Source organism: Triticum aestivum, chromosome 5D (genome assembly GCF_018294505.1).
Source record: "Triticum aestivum cultivar Chinese Spring chromosome 5D, IWGSC CS RefSeq v2.1, whole genome shotgun sequence".
Classification (NCBI taxonomy): domain Eukaryota; kingdom Viridiplantae; phylum Streptophyta; class Magnoliopsida; order Poales; family Poaceae; genus Triticum; species Triticum aestivum.
Window position 1 is genome coordinate 243,362,128 of NC_057808.1, and position 20,098 is coordinate 243,382,225.

Consider the following 20,098-nt stretch of genomic DNA (forward strand, 5'->3'; position numbering starts at 1 on the left):
CTATCTCTGGTTGTTTGTACAATCTCATATTGTCTCGGAAATCTATTTATTACTATACACTAAAAGCATGATATGGATCTAACGTTATTCATAAGCCACATTTTATCAATTTATATTAGTACAAAACAAAATTGAAGAGATATATATGAGTTACCGTTGATGCTAAGCTAGATGCTCTTATATGAATGATTTGTTTTTCTTGTTGCCCTTTTTTAGAAGGGGTTGTAGTATTCTTTTATTTCGCACAAGTGTTGTTCTATGTAAAGCCTGGAATGTGGCTAAAATACTAATCTTTCAATTATTTATTAGTTATATATGTCTAATGTTTTTACAAGCCTATACAGTGTCAATTCTTTGGTTCGCTTTTGACCTGCAATGTCTTCATCTGAGTGACAGATATTATGGATTGTACAACTGTTTAGGTGGCTATAGAATATCCACATCATCCCATGTCAGAATATAAGGTACATACATGTTTACCCACACACAAAAAAGGTACATACATGTTTAGACAACTGGTATGTTTTCCATGATGCTTGGGTTTTGAGAATTTGCTCGTGTGATTTGGTTATACCAACAAGAGCATGAGACCCACAAATAGCCAAGATAACAAAATACAGCACTTCAACATTTGCATTTTTTTATTTCCGTCTGTCCTTTCATGTGTGATGCTTCCTCTGTTTCACAGTACCTATTGCATGCACCTACATTGGACATAAAAGATACTCCCTCTGTCCTATAATATAAGAGCGTTTTTAACAGTAGTGTAGTGTTAAAAACGTTCTTATATTATGGGACGGAGGGAGTATATATTTTTGACTAACATTTGTTGTAACTAGACAATATTTGCTACATTTAGATAGAAACACTACTGTTGTGTCAAATATGTCCCAATTTGGTACAATATTACTTCAATTATGTACCTCCTAGGTATACATGTGTGGCATATATTCTGAAATGGAGGCAATATATATTATAGTATGGCGTCAAGCAAATAGGTTAGAGAAATCATTTATCTTAATAGGTTGATGCATGCCATCTGCTGGACCAACGCTAACATGTTTAAATCATCAAGTATTTAGTTACGAGTCATGTTTTCCTAGTTCTAGACATTCGTTTTTTTATGGCTCATAAGTTTCTACAATAATGTGAACTACACTATTCTATACCATGCATTATTATTGATGTATATAAGCTTTGTTAATCTTCTGCACTTCGATAATTATTTTATGAAATGGAGCAATGATGTCAATTCGACATAGACATACAACATTCATTCAATAAACCCTTCCAACCTCGGATGACTTGATCACCATGGCATACATCTGTTCTGGCCATCAGAGTTAGTCAATTGTTACTTTGTTAGCTCATTTATGGTCTTAATTTGTACTCCCCCCGTCCCAAAATATAAGACGGAGGGCGTAGGTTTTATTGTTGTCATGTCCTATAAGATGAAATAGTTTAAGTTACATGTTCTACAATTTCTCATATATAGTTGCCAAATCTCATTGTAAACAATATTTTTTGCCTTTATCTACTTTAGCATAGCCTTACGTGTCTTACCCATATTGAAGTATTTTATTAAAAATCCTTTGTGACTTACTTTACATGTGTAAAAGAATTCGAAGCATCTTTATTTTTTGAACTGTAATGGCACTTCACCTTTTTTTCATTTTATTAAATGCCTCAGATGTGAGATTGAGATTTTTGTAGTGAATGGAGCACTAATAAGCAGGTAGGGCTGTGAGGGAGTTAGAAGGAAGTCTGCTCAGGTTCTAGAGAGGAAGGTTGCAAGCAGGGTAAAACAGATAAAAAATAAATGACAGGAAAAATGATCAAATGTTTGAATTCATCTAAATTATGAATAATAGGCTTATAGATATAAATTGTAATACTCCTGTCAAAATTGGAGTCTTAAAATACACGCATCAACATTCTCATGTAAGAACTTGAATAATAAGAAATTAAGTTATTGCTCGCGCAAATTATTGAGACATGCCAAAAGGAACTAACTTCACTAATTTGGTTCAAGTTGTTTTTGTAATTTGTTACAATGTATTCATATGCAAAACAGTAATGGTCAAAGCTGCATCTTTTGAGACCATGCATGTTGCATGCCTAGAGCATTATGTTTTAGAATGGGGAAAATAAATGGGAGGGAGCTGTTTTATTGTCTTACTTCGCAACAAGGGTAAATTTTCTTTATTAAACTTCATAAGCAATCGAAGATCTTTATAACAAATAAATCCCAAACATATATTCATATGAGGTTCCATGTTTTTAGGCATGATTATTATATACAATCACATTGATAGACATTGGAAAAGGAGAATTTTTTGTGCAAAAAGGGAAAATGAGAATCGATTGAATGTCACAAAATAGCAGTAATGTTTCGCCGCTACAAATTCTAATACTTACATTTTCGATCAGATGTACTACCTCCGTCTGGGTTATTGACCCCCTTCGTATTTTGTGTCATATTTTGGTCGTAGATTTGACTAACAAAATATAAGTTGTATGTCACAAAACTTATATTGCTGGATGCATATTCGAAAGAGATTTTCAGTTAAATTAAAGGTCAAAATTTGACCCAAAATGCAAGAAGGGACTAACAACCAGGACGGAGGTAGTAGTAGTAGTAGCACGTTAAGCATTTTGCATCTGAATTGCATTTGGATTACTCGAGTAAATACCTCCTTTTAGTAGGCTTTGAAGCTGATAATGTCAGGGCTAATCAGCAGAGCTCCTGCCAAATTTTTCTTTGAAGTACAGAAGAATATAGTTCGTTACAACCCTACTATTAGCTTATCTGTCTAAAAATTAAAGAAAGGGGAACATTTGAGAACATAGCCATTCATAATTCAAATCCAGTATTCTGCACAAAAAAAAAGGAGTGTAGTGTTTTTGAGCCCTTGCTTAATGGAACTTAGCTTCAGTTTCTTACATCAAAGCTATTTGACACTTTCCAGAGCCCCGGGAGTAGCCCAATGCCTGGATCATGTGTTGCAACTTGCAACTTCAAACATCTTCCTCATGCCGCCCTTCAACAGCAACAGATTTAGGAGTTCCAGCTGAATCTTTGAGCTCAGTTACTTTAGAACCACTGCCAAATGTGTCATAACTAGAATCATCATCCAGAGTTTGGGCCTCGGTAACCTCCAGTTCAGAGTTGAGCTCGACTGGCTTCAGCTCCACCTCAACATCTTGAGACATCTTCCCCTTGTCATGACCAGAGATTAACTGCTCGAAAGCAGAGCCGGCATCTTCGACGGGCTCTGTTTCAAGACCTAGCGTGCCAGAAGCACTCCCTCCTGTACCTTGAGCAAGCTTGTACTCTGAGCTATGATGCATCTGATCCTGCACAACTTCGAGTGTATTGAATAGCCTTTTCATCTCTTCAGCTGAGGTCACCTCAATAACATGGAGCCTAGAAGTACCTGCAAGCTGCTGGGTTTTTTCTGCAGTTGACAGCTCTCTGGACCCATTTCCAACTGGGACTTCTGAAGTATGCTCATCTGCAGCAGGAAATGCTTCCTCACTTGACTTTTCTTGAACCGGCACAACATCCCAAGCGTCACATGTCAGTGCTTCGTGATTGATTTGTACAAATTGTGAATTTAGTTCTTCAACTGAACTCGCTTCAATGGCATGCATCCCGGGGTTTGGACATAACGCCGGGTCACTCGAGTCATCTTCAAGTGTAACTGTCAAAGGTTGCCCCATAACGGGCTCTGAAACGGACTGCACTAGCACTTCCTCCATGCGGCTCCTGAATAACGAGTTAACTTCATCTATGGAATTCGCTTCGACGACATGTTGCTCGGAATTATTTACTTTGGATAGACAGCATAGCACTGATTGCTCACCGCCTGCAAGATATTATCAACCTTAGTTGAGCAAAGATTTCCAATAGGAAAAAGTACATTATATTTATTCGTCTGAAAGCCACAACAAATTTACCTGGATGAACTGAAACCTCCGCTTCTGAAGTGCTGGATTCATTTTCCATGGTAGGAAATGAATTTATATCATCACTGGAATCAACATTGTTATTGCCTTCATGCATCCCATAATCTCCTTTCAACACACCAGCATCTGAAATTACTGGGCTTAGTATTTTGATCTCTTCACCTAAATGTGCTTCCTGTGAACAAGATAACCTCCCATCATTCCCTTGCTTAGCAGCATCACTGTCCGAGTGACTACCAAGGGCATCTTCTCCACTGATTTCACCTTTCTCCGATTTGAGGCCACTGCGACACGGATTAGCGGAGTGCCGTCCATGGAAGTTTCCATGCTTTCTAAGCTGTGTTGCTGGAGAGTACGAGCGAGGAGTCCAAGTTTCTTGCAATTGACTGTTATGGTCCCCAATATGGTCAGAAGGAAGATCAAATAGGCTTCCCCTCTGCAGGAGGACAGATGGTGCTGAATCAGGTATCTGGGGCAACTCTATCATTTCCCCTTCCCCTGAGGCATTTGAAGGATCATATGGTTCCCCTCTTGGTGTGGAAATGGAAGGAACCTGGACAAAGAAACGGGATGCCTCCTTCAATTTCTGTGTTGCATCAGTGGTTTGCAAGTCCATCAGCTTCTGGTCGAGTTCAAACTTCAGGACATTCTTTGCTCTCTGCAGCTCCATCAGACCATCAGCCCTACCATTCTTTCCTATGACATCCTCCTGATCATTTCCGTCATCTTTCTCCTCTTCCTCTCCTTCAGCTTCATCATCCGAGATACTGTTGTCGTCATCCTCCTCGAGGTCACTCTCATCGTCATCTGATGAAGAATTCAAGTTGTCCCTGGACCTGGAGGCCAAGGTGGGGTGACCAGTGCCCAAGTCTATCAGTGGGTGCAACTCTTCAAGCATTGGGATTATGTCGGTCATGGATGCATCAGGAGAAGAACTGTCATCAGTAAGATCAGATTCAGAACCATAACAAGGATCCTGCCTGTCAGCAGACTGCCAGCAGGGACTCGTGGGTTCACCAAACTGATAATGATTGTGTACTTCATAGTCACCTCTTTCATTATTGCTGCTCTCAAATTCTCGCAGACCAGCCTTCTCACTAATTTGTTCACCATACCATTCTCTTCCCACAGTGACATTGGTCTGGGCATATTTAGAAGACTCCGTGCTAAGCACAGTATCAGCTGCCACAAATGTGACATTTGTTTCTTCACAGTAATTGTCATGCGTGTTATTGGCCGGGGCTCTCTCCTCGACATATGCTCCTGTACTGCCAGTTCTCTTCTCCAAGCGAGTCTCGATAGTAACACTCTCAACCTCCTTGGTTGAGCAGTCATCAATGGAATTTTTCAACTCCGGGGACAAAGTTTGTTGATTATCAGAGGCTCCTTCTCCAGTCACTGAGGGGGTATTTGGTTCACCATAACTCAAAAGGGCTCCGAGAAGAAGTCCGGTTAACAGCAGGAGGGGAGAGGAAGACACCAGGAAAGCAAGTAAAGGAGGGCAAATCCTATGTAGTAGCAGCAACAAGATCCCAGCACCGAGTACCATAGGATAATCACAAGAAGACTGATATGCGACTGCGAAAGAGGAATGCAATATTCTCTTGGCGTGCAGAACGAGATCGCCTGTGCCGAGATCCTTAGTCATCTGCTTAAATTTTTCCATTAAGCACATTCCTGGCATGATAAAAGGAAGCAAGATGCAGATCATTAGCCTCGGTATAATTCGGATACTAGTGATTATAAAGCATGCGCAGCTGAATTGAGCTCATGATCCTGTGAAAATGTTTGTTATCTATCTGTTTCTAATGCGGTGATGCCTATTGTTGAAGAACACTCCGTATACTAGTACACTAACAATGAACACTGATTGTTGACGTATAAACGTTAAACGTATTGTCTAGTCTCTTCCATCAGATCGGTCTTTTGGTTGCATTGACTAGAGCATGCACTTCTACACTGATAAGAAAGAGCACAGTCCTACAAGATGAACTGGGCAACAAGATTTCTGAGTCATTCTTGGCTTGTAAATGTCTACAAGCGCCGACCTAAGACAGGAGTGGAAGAAACTCCAGTTTGCGGAACAGACCGGCAGAATTACACAGAAGGAAACAAAGATTCATCACAGCATAGGCATAGTGCTTTCACCGAACAATAGCAAACCAGCAACGGCACTCAACGAAACCAGCAGCATGCACAGCACAAGAAGCGTCACTGGGTGAAGGATGGGCTCTCACCTGCGTCGACGTCGACGACGGCGAACAGCAAGAACCAAAATCTCCTAGCGTCACAGGCGCAGATGCATGCAGTGGAGAAATGGCAACCACATGGAACTGGATCGAACAAGTAAAGAAGCGAGAGCAAAGCAAGGAAGCTGCAGTGCGGGTGCACTAGGGAGGCTCCTTTTTCCTGTGTCTGGATCCCTTGCTTTGCACTTGCAGCAGCACCACCCTTGGCAGACAAAAAATGCTTTGGTCGGCACCAAAAGGCAGCCCTGAGGCATCTCTTCTCTCCCTGTCCTGGAGATCATGCGTGAGGAGAAAGTTACTCAGGTGGCATCATAACACTACATGACATGTCCAAATGTACTAGTAGTAGTACAGAGGTCGATCTCCTACCTTTGTCCATCATGAAGCAAATGCTAGGAGATCTCGGCTTACTTTGTCTTTTGTTTTTATTTCCCCTTCTCTTTATGCTTGGTAGTACAATGATGGAACTGTGAGCTTCTGAAATGGCGGCATGTGCTCGACCTTTTCCTGTGGGGCGAGGGCGTGGCGTGCTGGATGGGTATCATTGCTTTGCTAGATCCACAAACTACAATGGCATAAATGATATTGAAAAAAAAAGGGTAAAGTTATTAAGAGATAATGAAAGTAAACGACTCGGCTCCTCGTTTCACTGTTGCCTTGTGTAATTCTCAATCCTGCCAAAGAGTCTTGTGTATATATTTTTTGAATCCCAGGAATTGTTCATCTGCATCAATCAAAGAAAAAAAATATGTTCATCATGCATGCACAGGAACGCATTCGGTACAGAAGAGCAGCAAGGCTACACAACATCAATCACTCAGCAAAGTCCCAGGAAAATTCTTCAAGGCTCGGAAGAGATCAAGTCTTTTGTCTTAACAGCTCTGACCTCGGTGCACTATCACCAAATGGATGCATGTCAATAACATTTGGAAAACAAGCAACCACAGCCCTGGTAACAACAAGCGGTGAGATTTTCTGCACTACAACTCATTTATCATCATCCATCTATTTCATGTACACATCCAAGTGACAACGTTTTACACGGAGAAAGCGATTTACGCGTTTACATCAACATGTCAGCAAAGGGAGACCTGAGCTCATTTCTGTCCTGGGAAAGGAAAGGCGCTCGGTAAAAACAGCACCAGGTTACACTAGGACTCAGCCATAAGCAAGTAATATCATCCCTCAGAAATTCAAAACTGTGTTCCTTTGGGTTAAATCAATCAGAAATGTATTGTTGTGACTGGACAATGGTTGTTAGCTGCTTCAGGTTAGCTAGTACATGTCTTGGGCCAAGACTTTCAGCGCCAATGTGGTTCAGAAGTTGTTCGACATCCTGTCAGGAAACATAACGGGAAGGTTAAACGTCTAAGCAGAATTAATGCATAAAGGGGTGGAAGTAAACACTACACAGCAAGTTCTTTTTGATAACCAACTATTTCAGGGACATATAATTACTCAAATAAAAATCTGGAAAAAATGTGTACCAATTATACGATTGAACTACAGTTTATATTCCAGAAACCCAGAGGAGGGTTCACTGTTACTCATTGGTTGCCATTAAATTTCCATGCATCACTAAGGTCCATGTTTATGATTTTCTACACAGCTTCCCAACTCACAAGTAGTTGAAAATGGCAAATATTTTCATGAGATGCCACTTTTGCTACTTCCACAAAGCTCTGTCAAACTCATTTAAAGTTGACCTTTTTGTCATACCCTGATCCATATCTATCTATACCGAAAAAGGCTTTTGCCCTGCTTTATATATAAAGCAACGATCAACAACTCGGTACAAACGCACGCCAACACAACACACACCCACCCAAGGCAGGATACAAAGGCGCTGAGCGCAGCAATACCACCCCAAGCACTACAAGCGCAACCGGAATCCTCAGTCGCTAACACGCCATCGCAAAGAGATGCAGCCGCATACGACGAACTGTGGGCTCCAAGGCGGCGCGCGGCGCCTTCAGGAAGGGAACAACACCGGAGCGCCGCCACCACCATGAGACGAGTTCGGTCCTGCTGTCGGTCGCGAGACGAGCGATGGACCGCAGCTGGGAGAGGACCAGCCCTTCGACGAAGGTAGCGCCAAGACGACGAGGAGAGGGATCGAAGGCCGATACAGGCCGCTCACCAATGGGCCACCGCTGTGAAACGAGCCAGACCACCGCCATGAGCCACCACCACGCCGTGGCAGCCCACATCCATGCCAGGACCCCGAGCCGCCCTGCAGCGGCTGCGGCGCGCCGCCGAGGTCGCAGCCCACCCCCGCGCCACCTGCCCGCGCCAGATCCCGACCCAGGAGCCGCCACCACTACGAGCACAGCCACCGCGCAATCCGCGCCCCAAAGCAGCCCGGAGTCAGGTCCGGCCTGATCTGACCAGGACGCCACGCCGCAACCCAACGGAGGAGCAACCACCTCCCACGCCATCTGGATCCAGCGAACAGAGCAAAGCCACCGTCGCCAACACCAGCGCGCACCACCGCCTCCAGCGAAGAGAGCAAAGCCACCGTCGCCAACACCAGCGGGCACCACCGCCCCCGTGCAGCCCTCCGCACCACCATGTGACGCCCAGCACCGCCGCCAGTCGCCGCCCCACACCACGCCGCGCCCCGGCCCAATTGGATCGACCCGCGGCGACCCCACCACGCAAGAGGGAGATAGCGCCCCGCCGCCGCTGAAGCCGGCCGGGCTTTGCCCGCCGGCGCGAACTGGCGGCGGCGAGAAGGGAGGAGGAGAAGGGGGGCTGCGAGTCGGCGGCGGCTAGGGTTCCTCCCTTGCCGCCTGCAGGAGCGACAGAGGGGGGGGAGGAGTCTCAAACTTCTGCTTGTTGTTCCATATCTATCTACCCACTCTCCCACTCAAGTACAAAAACATGACTATGGTCTGCTTATATTAACATTCTAAAGCACCTATTTGATGCTAAGAGCTTAGCAGAAAGATGTAGGCAGGTCATTCTCTTAAATCATATTTCGTTTGTAAAATCAACAGCTCTAAACTAATGACGCCTACTTTGCATTACATAAATGTAAAAGCTTAACCAACCTTGTTTAACAAGAATACAGCATATGCCGATCTTGTTGTTTCTTGGCCTTCAAAAAACAGAGGAAATTCCATTGTCCTCATGCTCGTGCTCGAAGGGGTAGAAGAACTTACTCCTGGGGCTATAGATGGGTCAACTGAAGGTGCATGATCAACAATATACGAATGTGAACCTCCCAACCGTAGTGGATATCGAAGAGGAACATCGAGATATGATGCAATAAGGGAGACCGCCTATGAGTCAAAAACAAATAAATATAGATTCAGCAGTACAAACAGAGAAAGGCTGGCATACTTAGAGTCTATGAATGAAAACTTCGTGTCATTAATATCACCGCGAAACACAAATTGACGAACAACACTTAGTTATATGTCGATCTGATATAAATATCTCGTCATTCTACAACAGAATATTAACTCATACAGTATAAATTTTCAAACTCCTGTAGAAAGGATTAGAAGCAAACTAGAATGAATGAAGTCAAATTCTACTCATAAATTATTTATCAAGATTTAAATACATACATGTGCAACATATCCAAGAAGAGTAGCAGACTTTTGAATCTCTGTCTTGTCACTGAAGTAGCTGGTCTTTTTTATAGAAAGCTTTGATAACTGTAGACCCAAAATGGCCAAAGGTGCCTGTCCGTTTTGGTAACCATTGGGCGACACTGCTTCACTAACTCCTGAAATTTTTCGGTAGACTTAACAACTGTGACAACAAACTTTAAAATTACAGTCCCAGAACTCGTGATTCATTCTATTTTCTTAAGAGGGAAATGAAACCAGTGTATCTCATTCTTTAATAAAAATTGTCGATTTCATCATAATAGCTATGAAATGCCGATTTCATCATAATAGCTATGAAATGCCAATTTCATAAGAATAGCTACTTAAATGAAAATGTTACATGATGACAGCAGTCATGCTGCAGTGCATGAACATAACTATTGAATAGGAGAAATAATCGTAAGTCCTTAAAGTGCATCGATGCTATACTGTATGAGACAATTCCAAATCTAGAATTGCAGAATAATGCAAAAGGAGTAAGAAGCTAAATGTCTGGGAAGATACGTGTACAACCACTATGCAAATAAGTTTGGCTACTAAGCATCAGCGTTGAATATTTATTGCATAAATGAATAAACTTATTAATCCACCCACAAATAAGTTCATGCAAGCATCAGTAGCAAGAACTGCAGCAAGACAAATATGCACGCTGTATGGTTCTGGTACACCAGTAATATGCTTGTGACTAGTGAAAACATATGCATGGAAATTTAGTATTCCACAGAGAGCTGGTATGGAGAATTGGTGACTCATGAAGGTCGCAACAGGGTGAGTGACATACCTGTTCTAGTGATACTAGAGTTTAATCCAGGCTTTACAATTGGAGATTGCTCATTCAAGGGCCTCACAGGGTATATCTGAGCAACTTGTCCTATCATGTATTGTTGTCTCATCCGTAACATTCGTTCCAGACCTTTAAGACGACCATGGCCATGTTCCCCAGACAGCAATTTACAAGGTTCCTATAACCACCATCACCCATACAAAGATGTTCGAGTGAGATTTGTGGAATAGAAGAGTAACATCATATCCAGTTTTGAAGCTTAGAAAACGTTCTTTCTAGAATCCCCATCATGAAAATCTATTTACACCAGATACCAAATTAAGAGAAGTATATGTTCAAGTAAAGAAATACTCGACGTCAAAATTTGGTCTACGAACATACAGGCCACAATGCACTGCGTGTCTGCGTCTTTATGTAGCCTTTGAATTCAATACTGATAGATTTATTATCGGAATTTACAAGAAGAGCGCCGTTAAATGGCCATGAAACTTCTATTCACCCCACAAAAAACAAGCAGCAGAAAATGCTTTTCTGTAGAAAACTCCATGCACAAGACTTTAATGGCTTCTTAACAGGGGGTTAAAAGAAAACAGTGCAACCACTTCTTGATCGCGCACATACAACTGAATACCTGTAATTTACTTTGTGCTGCGCCAACAGTTTTGTCTGCTACTGTCAGCGTTCTGATCTTGACACAAAGTTGCTCCCTCCAATCATCAACATTCGCAGACACTTCCTTCGTTTGCATCCTCAATTCCCCCATAAAATCAGCATGAGATTGCAATCTCTGCCTCATCTCAGCCAACTCATTATCCTGCTGAAGAACTGCCTTTCTTGCCTGCCCGTCAACATATTTCGAAGTACAAATCAAACATCCAGAATAACTCGTGTTGTAATTTGCAACAAACCTAATTTCATAAAACCAAAGAGATGCATTGAAAAATACAGTAATAGTAGCACGACGAACTTTCACAAGTCAAAAGCAACGAAAGGCCCCTTTTGGTTAAAATGTTTATAGGGCATCTAGTATCTGCGAACAAAATCTGATCACCAGACCGAGGACACACTAGTCACTAGGTAAGTACAAAAAATACTAAAAACAGGTGCGATCAGAGGAACGAAATGTTGCTTGCAAACTGAAGAATGTGTAAAGACTCGCCGTCTCTGATGGAAGTAGACCTAATTCGGGAGCAAAGCAAAGCACGCCGAAGATCCGGCGTGGGAATTGCGGAACAGGGTCTCATCATTTCACTAACGATGAAGCAAGGAGTAACCCTAGGCAGATCGAGCAATAATTAACTAATCAATTACCTCGAGCGCGGACTCGAGGCGCGCGGCGAGGCCGGCCTTGCGGTCCCTGGCGGCGGCGAGCGCGGCGGACAGGCTCCAGAGGCGCGCGAGCTCCTGCTGAAGCTCCTCCCAGCCGACGACCTTGGGGGCGTCGGCACCCAGTACCTCGCTCCCCGGCACGAACACCCACGTGCTGCCGGTGCTGCTGTCGCGCTCCTCCTCCTCCTCCTCTTCCTCCTCCTCCTCTGGCGGGGACGGGTCAGCGCTGGCAGACGAGGGCCCCGGGTCCATGGCCCGGGATCATAGGTAGAAGCTGGTCCGGATTCCTCTAGGGTTTGGAGATTTGCGCTTCTTCCTCTTCTTCTCCGAGAGATCCTGCTCGTTTTTTTTTTCCCTCGATCGAGTTTCTAGTCTGAGTGGAACGAAGGGTCAGCGGAGGAGAATGGCGTGGTTCGTAGCGACGAGGAACAACAATTCAGGCCCACCTCCATCTTGGGCTTGAGACAGTTTTTTTTCTTTCTTTGACCAAGGCTTGAGACAGTTTTTTCATTTTCTGTGTATGTAAACCCGAAATCACCCGTTAGGGTACCCTAGTTTAAAAAACACGAAGTTAGGGTGAGATTACTAATTTTTAACACAGTACAATCATAGACGCTCACATACACTCATCCCTATAAATATACACACACTGAGCATTTTCAAGATACCGAGCCAATCCAACATCTTAAGATTATTAAACAACTCTTTTACTGACTAGTGACGCAACACATCCGAGAATTTTGATGGATTCGTTCTAATGATGGAAGGTTGCTCCCAAACTATGAATTGTTCTCACCAACATGTTTCTCGCATCGAAATGTTCAAGGCTGATTCCTATGTTAATAGGTTTTGAAGATTTTTTTTCTATACATAACTTTGTACTCCATAAAAATAACAAATTTGAACTTCGCAAGTAACACACTAGTAGTTTATGTGATAACACATTTACACTCCATCCCGGGGATAGTGTACTCTCATGAAATGTAACTTGTGCTTCACATACAGTACAACATGTACTTCCCGGCGATCTACACCCCTCCCACGGTGAAATATGTACTTCCTATTACAACATGTACTTCTTGTGTGCCTCCTGCGTAGTCCAGTTGAACTCATCATGTAGTGCACTTGTACTTCCAATGGTAGTCCACTTTGCTTCCAACAACAAATCAACAATAAACTTGTAGTTCACAATAATCTGTTGTTAATTGTTTTAGGGATAGCTTACGCTCATGCCCTACTTTTACTTCTTGTGCATGTGTTGTATTCCATTTGACATATAGAACAATAATTTCAGGAAAAAAATACCAGAAAAAGAAAAAAAGGAAACCCAAAACAACAAAAGAAAAAAAAAAGAAAAGCTAGAAAAAATCAAACGAAATGAGAAGAAAAAACTAGATTAAGGAATAAATGGAAAAAAGTTAAGTCATCCCAGGAAAATGCATGCTGACCACCAACGTGCTCGCCCCAACACTCCTACACGCCTTCCGCGCGCGGGAGGGGGCGCTCATTAAGTACCCCTGCTACTTGTGAGCTGCGTTGGGATTTCTCCGAAGAGGAGAGTATGATGCAGTACAGTACAGATAAGTATTTTCCTCAGTTATGAAACTAAGGTTATCAATCCAGTAGGAGAACCAAGCAACGACTAGTTAAAAGCACCTGCACACAAGCAACAAATAATTGCAACCCAATGCGTAGAGAGGTTATTAATCCCTCAACGGTTATAAGCAAGATTAAATTGTATAGTTTTTGATAGATAGATCGGACAAAAATACAAAATAAAATAAATAAAAGGAAATTGCAACAAAGTATTTTTAGTTTTAATATATGATAAAAGATAGACCCGGGGGCCATAGTTTTCACTAGATACTTCTCTCAAGAAAAAAGTATACGGTGGGTAAACAAATTATTGTTGGACAATTGATAGAAAAGCAAATAATTATGACGATATCCAAGGCAATAATCATACATAGGCATCACGCCCGAGAAAAGTAGACTGACTCCCGCCTGCATCTACTATTATTACTCCACACATCGACCGCTATCCAGCATGCATCTAGTGAATTAAGTTCATGGAAATGGAGTAACGCCTTAAGCAAGATGACATGATGTAGACAAGATAAACTTACATATGAATAAACCCCATCTATTTACCTTTAATAGCAACGATACATACTTTCTGTCGCTAGGATTGAGGACCGTAAGATCGAACCCATTACAAAGCACCTCTTCCCATGGCAAGATAAATCAATATAATTGGCCAAACCAACCCAATAAATCAGAGAAGAAATACGAGGCTATAGTAATCATGCATAAAAGAATTTAGAGAAAATTCAAACAATATTCGTGGATAGATCTGATCATAAGCTCATAATTCATCGGATCCCAACAAACACACTGCGGAAAGTCATTACATCAAATAGATCTCCAAGAACACCGAGGAGAACATTGTATTGAAGATTAAATAGAGAGAAGAAGCCATCTAGCTACTAACTATGGATCCATAGATCCGTGGTAAACTACTCACGCATCATTGAAGGGCAACAAGGATGATGAAGAGCCCCTCCATGATCGAACCCCCCTCCGGCAGAGTGCCGAAAAAGGCCTCCAGATGGCATCTCATGGTTCTGCAACTTGCAGCGGCAAAAAAAGTATTCCGTGGACTCCTCTGTTGGTTTCATGATTTTAGAGAATTTATAGAGGCGGAGTTAGGTCAAACGGAGCCACGTGGGCCCCACAAGCCACCAGGGCGCGCCCTGGTGGCTTGTGGGCCCATAGTCAATCGTCTTGTCTTCTCCCAAAGCTTCTAGTGTTTCTTTTGTCCAGAGAAAAATCTCCAAAAAGTTTCGTGGCATTTGGCCTTCGTTTGGTACTGATATTCTGAAAACGCAGGTTATCTCCCAGAGGGGGTGAATGGGAGATTTTTGGAAATTCGGCAAACTTTGAGGAATTTGACAAAGATTAGAGTGAGAAATAGAAACACAAGGGAAACTAAGTCATCACAGAATCAAAGTACATGCAATCAGGATACGTAAGAGTGAAGAACATGCAATCATGCATTCATACACGCATGAAGAATATGAATTGAGGAAATGAAAGATTGTGTGATGAAGTTCTTCAGTTCAAATTCGTTAGAGCACGGATCACAAATTCTTTAGCAGCGGAATAAAGTAAGAGAGAGTTGAGGAATTTGAAACCAGGATGGCTCGGTGAAGACAATGGAATTTGGTAGACCAGTTCCAGTTGCTGCATCAACTGTATGTCTGGTTGAGGTGGCTGAGTCGCAACTCAGAGGACACACAGTCCTCTCTGTATTCCTCTTGAACTAAGACCCGCAGATCTCGTCCAATCACTCGTGGTAAGTCTTCAAGGTAGACTTCCAAAACCTTCACAGACTTGTTCACCGGCACACCACGATGACTCTTGGTGTACTCAGAACTTGACGCCTAACCATCTGGAAGAATGACAGTCTTAAAAGGTAACAGTCGTCGGATCACACAGATCAATTTCTTCAGCGATGCTCAATCACTTTGGCTTTGGGTTTTTCCTCACTTAGGATTCTCTCAAAATTGTGAGATGATGGGTTGCTCTCTTACGACAAGTGTCAAGTTCTCTCGGAGCAGCCAACTAACAAGTGGTTGAGAGGGACGGCTATTTATAGCCAGGGGCAACCCGACATGGAATGTCATAAATGCCCTTCTCTGATTCGACCATTGTCAGGATAAGGATCCACTCAACAGCTGGCACGCGACGCAGCTACGGTCATAATTTGAACTCTCAAATTCGCCGGGGCACTTAATTTCCTCACTTCTAGGCAGATGGCACTGGCGAACTCCTAACTCCTGAGTGTGACCAAATTTATCAGCGGCCATATGAACTTCATCACTATCGCTAGCAAATGCGTCAGCTGTACTGGAGATTTCCAAAGGCTTCACTTGAAGCGGCTTTTGTGTATGGGTTTGAATAGGTGAGCGTCACTTTGGAAATGTGAAATATGTTTCACCTAGACCCCCTTTGACAGTACAGTTTTTTCCTATGACTCAAATAAGAAGAAAAGAAACTATGAAAACAACATCTTCAAGCTTCAAAGTCTTCACATCAATTTCTTCAAAGGTCGTACCAATTTCATCATCAAATTCTTCACTTGAAGAAATTCAATTTTAGGGGTCGTCCTCCATGTGTTAAACCAAATCTTCAGGGACTCTGTTGTTGGGGAATGTAGCAAAAATTCAAAATTTTCTACGCATCACCAAGATCAATCTATGGAGTAACTAGCAACGAGAGAGAGGGGAGTGCATCTTCATACCCTTGAAGATCGCGATGCGGAAGCGTTGCAAGAACGCGGTCGGTGGAGTCGTACACGATGCGATTCAGATCGCGGCCGAATCCGATCTAAGCACCGAACAACGGTGCCTCCGCGTTCAACACACGTGCAGCCCGGTGACGTCTCCCGCGCCTTGATCCAGCAAGGGAGAGGAAGAGGTTGGGGAAGACTCCGTCCAGCAGCAGCACGACGGTGTGGTGGTGGTGGAGGAGCGTGGCACTCCAGCAGGGCTTCGCCAAGCACTGCGAGAGACGAGGAGGGAGAGGGGTAGGGCTGCGCCAAGAAAGAGGGAGACTCGTGTCTATGGCAGCCCCAAAACCCCCACTATATATAGGGGAAGGGGAGGGGCTGCGCCCCCATCTAGGGTTCCCCCCCCCCTAGGGTGGCGGCCAGCCCTAGATGCATCTGGGGGGCGGCCAGAGGGGGAGAGAGGGGGCGCACCCTAGGTGGGCCTTAGGCCCATCTAAGCCTAGGGTTTTCCCCCTTCCCCCCTTCCCTGCGCCTTGGGCCTCTTGTGGGAGGCGCACCAGCCCACCTAGGGGCTGGTCCCTTCCCACACTTGGCCCACGCAGGCCTCCGGGGTTGGTGGCCCCTCCCGGTGGACCCCCGAACCCTTCAGGTGGTCCCGGTATGTTACCGATAATGCCCAGAACACTTCCGGTGTCCAAAACGGGACTTCACATATATAAATCTTTACCTCCGGACCATTCCGGAACTCCTCGTGACGTCCTGGATCTCATCCGGGACTCTGAACAACATTCGGTAACCACGTACATCTATTCCCTATAACCCTAGCGTCATCGAACCTTAAGTGTGTAGACCCTACGGGTTCGGGAACCATGCAGACATGACCGAGACGTTCTCTAGCCAATAACCAACAGCGGGATCTGGATACCCATGTTGGCTCCCACATGTTCCATGATGATCTCATCGGATGAACCACGATGTCGGGGATTCAATCAATCCCGTATACAATTCCCTTTGTCAATCGGTATGTTACTTGCCCGAGATTCGATCGTCGGTATCCCTATACCTTGTTCAATATCGTTACCGGCAAGTCTCTTTACTCGTTCCGTAACGCATGATCCCGTGGCTAACTCATTAGTCACACTGATCTCATTATGATGATGCATTACCGAGTGGGCCCAGATATACCTCTCCGTCATACGGAGTGGCAAATCCCAGTCTTGATTAGTGCCAACTCAACAGATACTTTTGGAGCTACCTTTTTTTGCGTCGAATTCAGGAACTTTATTAACGTAGGATCATAGTGTTACAATCAGCCCGCAGGCAAGAAACCAAAAAATCAGGGCTTGCATCAAGCCAACTCTCGGTGCCATCCAGTGTACTAGCTAGACGAGCACATTGATGCGCCGGCATATTAGCTTCCCTACTAACATGAGTAACCGAAAGAGAAGCAAAGATAGCACCAATTTCCTCTAATTCATTCAAGATAGGCGCAACAACTGATCTTGTGTTACTGCGCGATTTCCATAGATCAACTAGCTCCAGGCAGTCAATCTCCATGATCACATGTGAGAAACCACGAAGTTGCGCAAAAATCATCCCGTCTCGAAGAGCAAACAACTCCGCAATGAAGGGGTCCGTAATGCCAACCAGAGGTTTGCACCAGGCACCAAGGAACGCAATGTGTGACCTAGCCACGCCTCCCGCTCCTCCCTTCATGTCCTCGACATTAAGTGCACCGTCAGTGTTTATAGTGACCCAACCAGCTTCAGGTGGCCTCCAGCACTGACCCGCCCTCGCTTTCCTTCCCAAGGAAGGAAGTTCCAGGATCGCCAAGGTCTCGTGAATCCACTTCAACGCTTGAACAGGGTTGTAACCTTCACGATCATGAGTCCAATTGTTCCGTGACGACCAAATGCTGTGCATAATGGTAATTATCTTGCATCTTTCCTCATCAATGAACATAGGATCAAGCAGAATATCACGTGCCCACGTGTCATGGTGCAAGCGTGGGAGAGAGAGCTGGAATCTGTCCTTAGCGGCAGCCCAGAAAGCCTTTGCATGAGTACAATGGATTAGTGCATGTAGCATGTCCTCGTCCATCGCTTTGCAAACATCGCACAGACCCAACTGCTTGATGTGACGATAGTGTAAGGTGGTCGAGTCAGGTAGTATCCCTCGGAGAACTCTCCACCAAAATACCCGAACTTTGGGAACGACTCGAAGTCGCCATAAAGCAGTCCACAACTGTTTGTTAGCTGATGAAGTTTCTGCGATCGCTCCTTCCTCTAAAGAGCCAAGCTCATTGCGAGTCATAAGAGAACGATACGCTGATTTCACAGTGTAGATACCCGACTTCTCCAAAGCCCAGGCCAAAGTATCTTCACCACCCGCCGGATTGAGTGGTATATTTAGGATGGCTACCGCGTCCGGGTGCAAGAAATTCTGACGGACTAGTTGTTCATTCCAGTTCCCCGTGTATTCATCAATAAGATCTGAGACCCTTGTTAACGGCGTAGTGCCGATGCGCCCCGAGGATTTCAGTGCGGTCGTGTTCGGAATCCAACTATCTGTCCATGTTGAGATGGTTGAGCCATCGCCTACTCGACGAATGAGACCAACCTGTAATGCATCTCGCCCTGCAACAATGGCCTTCCAGGTTGCCGAAGCTCTGGCCGAAACTGTCGCATTAAGAAAATCCGTGTGAGGGAAATATTTGCCCTTCAGTACCCTAGCACACAAAGAATCCGGTCTGGTTAGAAGGCGTCAGCTGTGTTTCCCAAGCATCGCTAGGTTGAAACCTTGCATGTTGCGGAAACCCATGCCGCCCTTCACTTTCAGCACCTCCAGCTTTTCCCAAGAGAGCCAATGTAGGGAACGTTTGTCGATCGAACTGCCCCACCAATACTTAGCCATACAAGAAGTGATCGACTTGCAAACTTTCTTAGTCAGGAGGAAACAACTCATACTGAAAGTGGGAATCGACTGGACGACTGTCTTGAGAAGAACCTCCCTAGCCGCACATGCCATGTTTCGCTCTGACCAGCCACGCATTTTATCGCGACACCTGTCCACCATGTGATCAAAGGTCCCACTGGTAATTTTGCCAATCGCCGTCGGGAGGCCCAGGTAACGTTCAGAGAAAGCTTCCACGAAAATGCCAAGAGATTGCTTCAAACTCTGTCGTAGGGGCTGACCCGTGTTGGCACTGAAATAGATCGAGCTTTTCTCTCGGTTCACTGCCTGTCCAGAACACTCAGCGTAAATCCCGAGAATCTCATTGAGCCTCTCTATGCTTTGAGATTTTGCACTGAGGAAAATCAAGCTGTCGTCAGCAAATAGTAGGTGGTTAACCCACGGTGCATGAACGCTCACCCGGATGCCTCTATCAACATATGCGCCACCAAAATTATTCAGGAGTGATGTAAGGCCTTGAGCACATATTAAGAACAAGTATGGTGACATGGGGCATCCTTGACGAAGCCCCCTTGAAGGGGTAAAATAAGGGAGAAGATCTCCATTAACCTTGATTGTGAACCGGAATGAAGTCAGACACTTCATAATCAAACGAATAAAGTTATCACCGAAGCCCAGCCTGAAGAGCATCGCCTCGAGATAATGCCATTCCACTCTATCATATGCTTTGAGCATGTCAAGCTTCACCGCGCAACATGCATTTTCCCCCTTCTTTCGCCTTTTGATAGCATGAATACTTTCGTACGCCACCAGTACGTTATCTGTGATTAAGCGTCCCGGGATGAAAGCGCTTTGTTCCTCTCCAATCACCTCATCCAAAATCCCTCGGACTCTATTTGCAATTGCTTTCACTGCAATCTTATAAAGGACAGGGCATAGTGCA

General features: G+C 44.3%; 2 protein-coding genes across 2 annotated transcripts; both read right to left on the minus strand.

Annotated features, from left to right (window-relative positions):
- Positions 1 to 2,724: 2,724 nt before the first annotated feature.
- LOC123120434 (uncharacterized) lies at positions 2,725 to 7,008 on the minus strand. The gene is made up of 4 exons (XM_044540429.1): positions 6,588 to 7,008; positions 6,207 to 6,488; positions 3,961 to 5,646; positions 2,725 to 3,869 (listed from the first exon to the last, which is right to left on the minus strand). The coding sequence occupies exons 1-4, from the start codon at positions 6,598 to 6,600 to the stop codon at positions 3,019 to 3,021; spliced, it is 2,832 nt and encodes a 943-aa protein (XP_044396364.1). The 5' UTR covers positions 6,601 to 7,008; the 3' UTR covers positions 2,725 to 3,018.
- Positions 7,009 to 7,189: 181 nt separating this feature from the next.
- LOC123120435 (uncharacterized) lies at positions 7,190 to 12,335 on the minus strand. Its single transcript, XM_044540430.1, has 6 exons — positions 11,934 to 12,335; positions 11,254 to 11,460; positions 10,620 to 10,800; positions 9,794 to 9,954; positions 9,272 to 9,502; positions 7,190 to 7,554 (listed from the first exon to the last, which is right to left on the minus strand). Exons 1-6 carry the CDS (start codon positions 12,201 to 12,203, stop codon positions 7,438 to 7,440), a joined length of 1,167 nt encoding a protein of 388 aa, XP_044396365.1. The 5' UTR covers positions 12,204 to 12,335; the 3' UTR covers positions 7,190 to 7,437.
- Between the last annotated feature and the right edge of the window lie 7,763 nt (positions 12,336 to 20,098).